This window comes from Aplysia californica, unplaced genomic scaffold (genome assembly GCF_000002075.1).
Source record: "Aplysia californica isolate F4 #8 unplaced genomic scaffold, AplCal3.0 scaffold00359, whole genome shotgun sequence".
Lineage (NCBI taxonomy): Eukaryota > Metazoa > Mollusca > Gastropoda > Aplysiida > Aplysiidae > Aplysia > Aplysia californica.
Genome location: NW_004797629.1, coordinates 466,748 through 467,992, shown reverse-complemented (window position 1 = coordinate 467,992; position 1,245 = coordinate 466,748). Strand labels below are relative to the sequence as shown.

The 1,245-nt window shown below is 40.6% G+C and overlaps 1 protein-coding gene across 1 annotated transcript in view; it reads left to right on the top strand.

Annotated features, from left to right (window-relative positions):
- LOC101857263 (histidine decarboxylase-like) overlaps positions 1–1,245 on the top strand; it is a 24,412-nt gene that overhangs the window by 10,994 nt on the left and 12,173 nt on the right. Inside the window, exons 2-3 of the mRNA XM_035971005.1 lie at positions 38–79; positions 882–1,002. Of these exons, the coding sequence (XP_035826898.1) occupies positions 38–79; positions 882–1,002 (163 nt within the window). The remainder of the gene's footprint in view (positions 1–37; positions 80–881; positions 1,003–1,245) is intronic.

The following is a 1,245-nucleotide window of genomic DNA, read 5'->3' as shown; positions in this document are numbered from 1 at the left end:
TATCTCTCTACCTTCCATCACTCACCAGTAACCTTTCTCTATGTTGGCTGATGCTGCCAGTTGTCTTGAATTTACGTGGGTCAGTCTGTTTGTTTCTCTATTTGTTTAGTGGGTAGTTGATGGGTGCTCTGGTGTGGTTCACTCTCCCCCCCCCCAAAAAAAAAAAAATCGACCTTCTTTATCTCCCCTCCTTCATTTTTCTGTTCGTTACTTTCTATTAACACCTCTCTTCTGCCTCACGTATAATATATTATTATGATCTTATTGTGTTGGAAGTACCGTAAAACTCTTATTAAAACAAAACAAAAATCTCTATTTGTTTGTTTGTGTGTAAGTGAATTCGTTTGTCTGTCTGGTTCTCTCTTTCTCTCTCTCTTTCTCTCTCTTTCTCTCCCTCACTCGTGTTTTCTTATTCGATCTAGTATTCTTATACCCATCATCTTCCTTTCCATTGCCGTCTGTGATGTCCTCAGTTTCCTTTAGAACGTCAGATTATGTACACTACAAAGAAACCAAATTAACAAGCAACGAAACAAGCAAACAAAAGGTCAAACAGACGAACAATTGCAAATAAAAACAGGCGTTCACAAATCATCAAAATCAGCAAGAAATAAGTATTATCAGGTGCTTTACTATTAAATATTGATGCTAGCATCAACACTTGACCACAAAATCACCAAGAAATGCACTTTATCATACACTGAACTTCGAAATTAACAAGCAACGAAGCAAGCAAACAATGGGTCAAACAAATGAACAATTAGGCAAATAAACACAGGCGTTCACAAAGAAAGAAACACAGAAACAAACCCCCACACAAACATACAGACAAATGAGCAGACGAACAAACAAGCAAACACCGTGTTGTTTGTGTATTGCAGGCTTCAAGCCCCGCCTGCACAGAGCTGGAGACTATAGTGATGGACTGGTTGGGCAAGATGTTGGAACTGCCGGAGTCTTTTCTGCACGGGGAGAAAGGGAGTAGATCCCTGGGTGGTGGATGTATACAGGTATTTCCTTCTCTCACTCTTTCTTTGACTCTCTTTTTCTTTTTGTGTCTGTCTTTCATTCTTTCCTTTACTGTCTGTCTCTCTCTCTGACTGTCTGTCTTTTTCCTTCTGTTACTCACTGCCCCTACTCTCTCTCTGTCTCTCTCTGTCTCTCTCTGTCTCTCTCTCTCCCCCCTCCTTTCTCTCTCCCTCTTTCTCTCTCTCTCTCTCTCTCTCTCTCTTTCTCTCTCTCTCT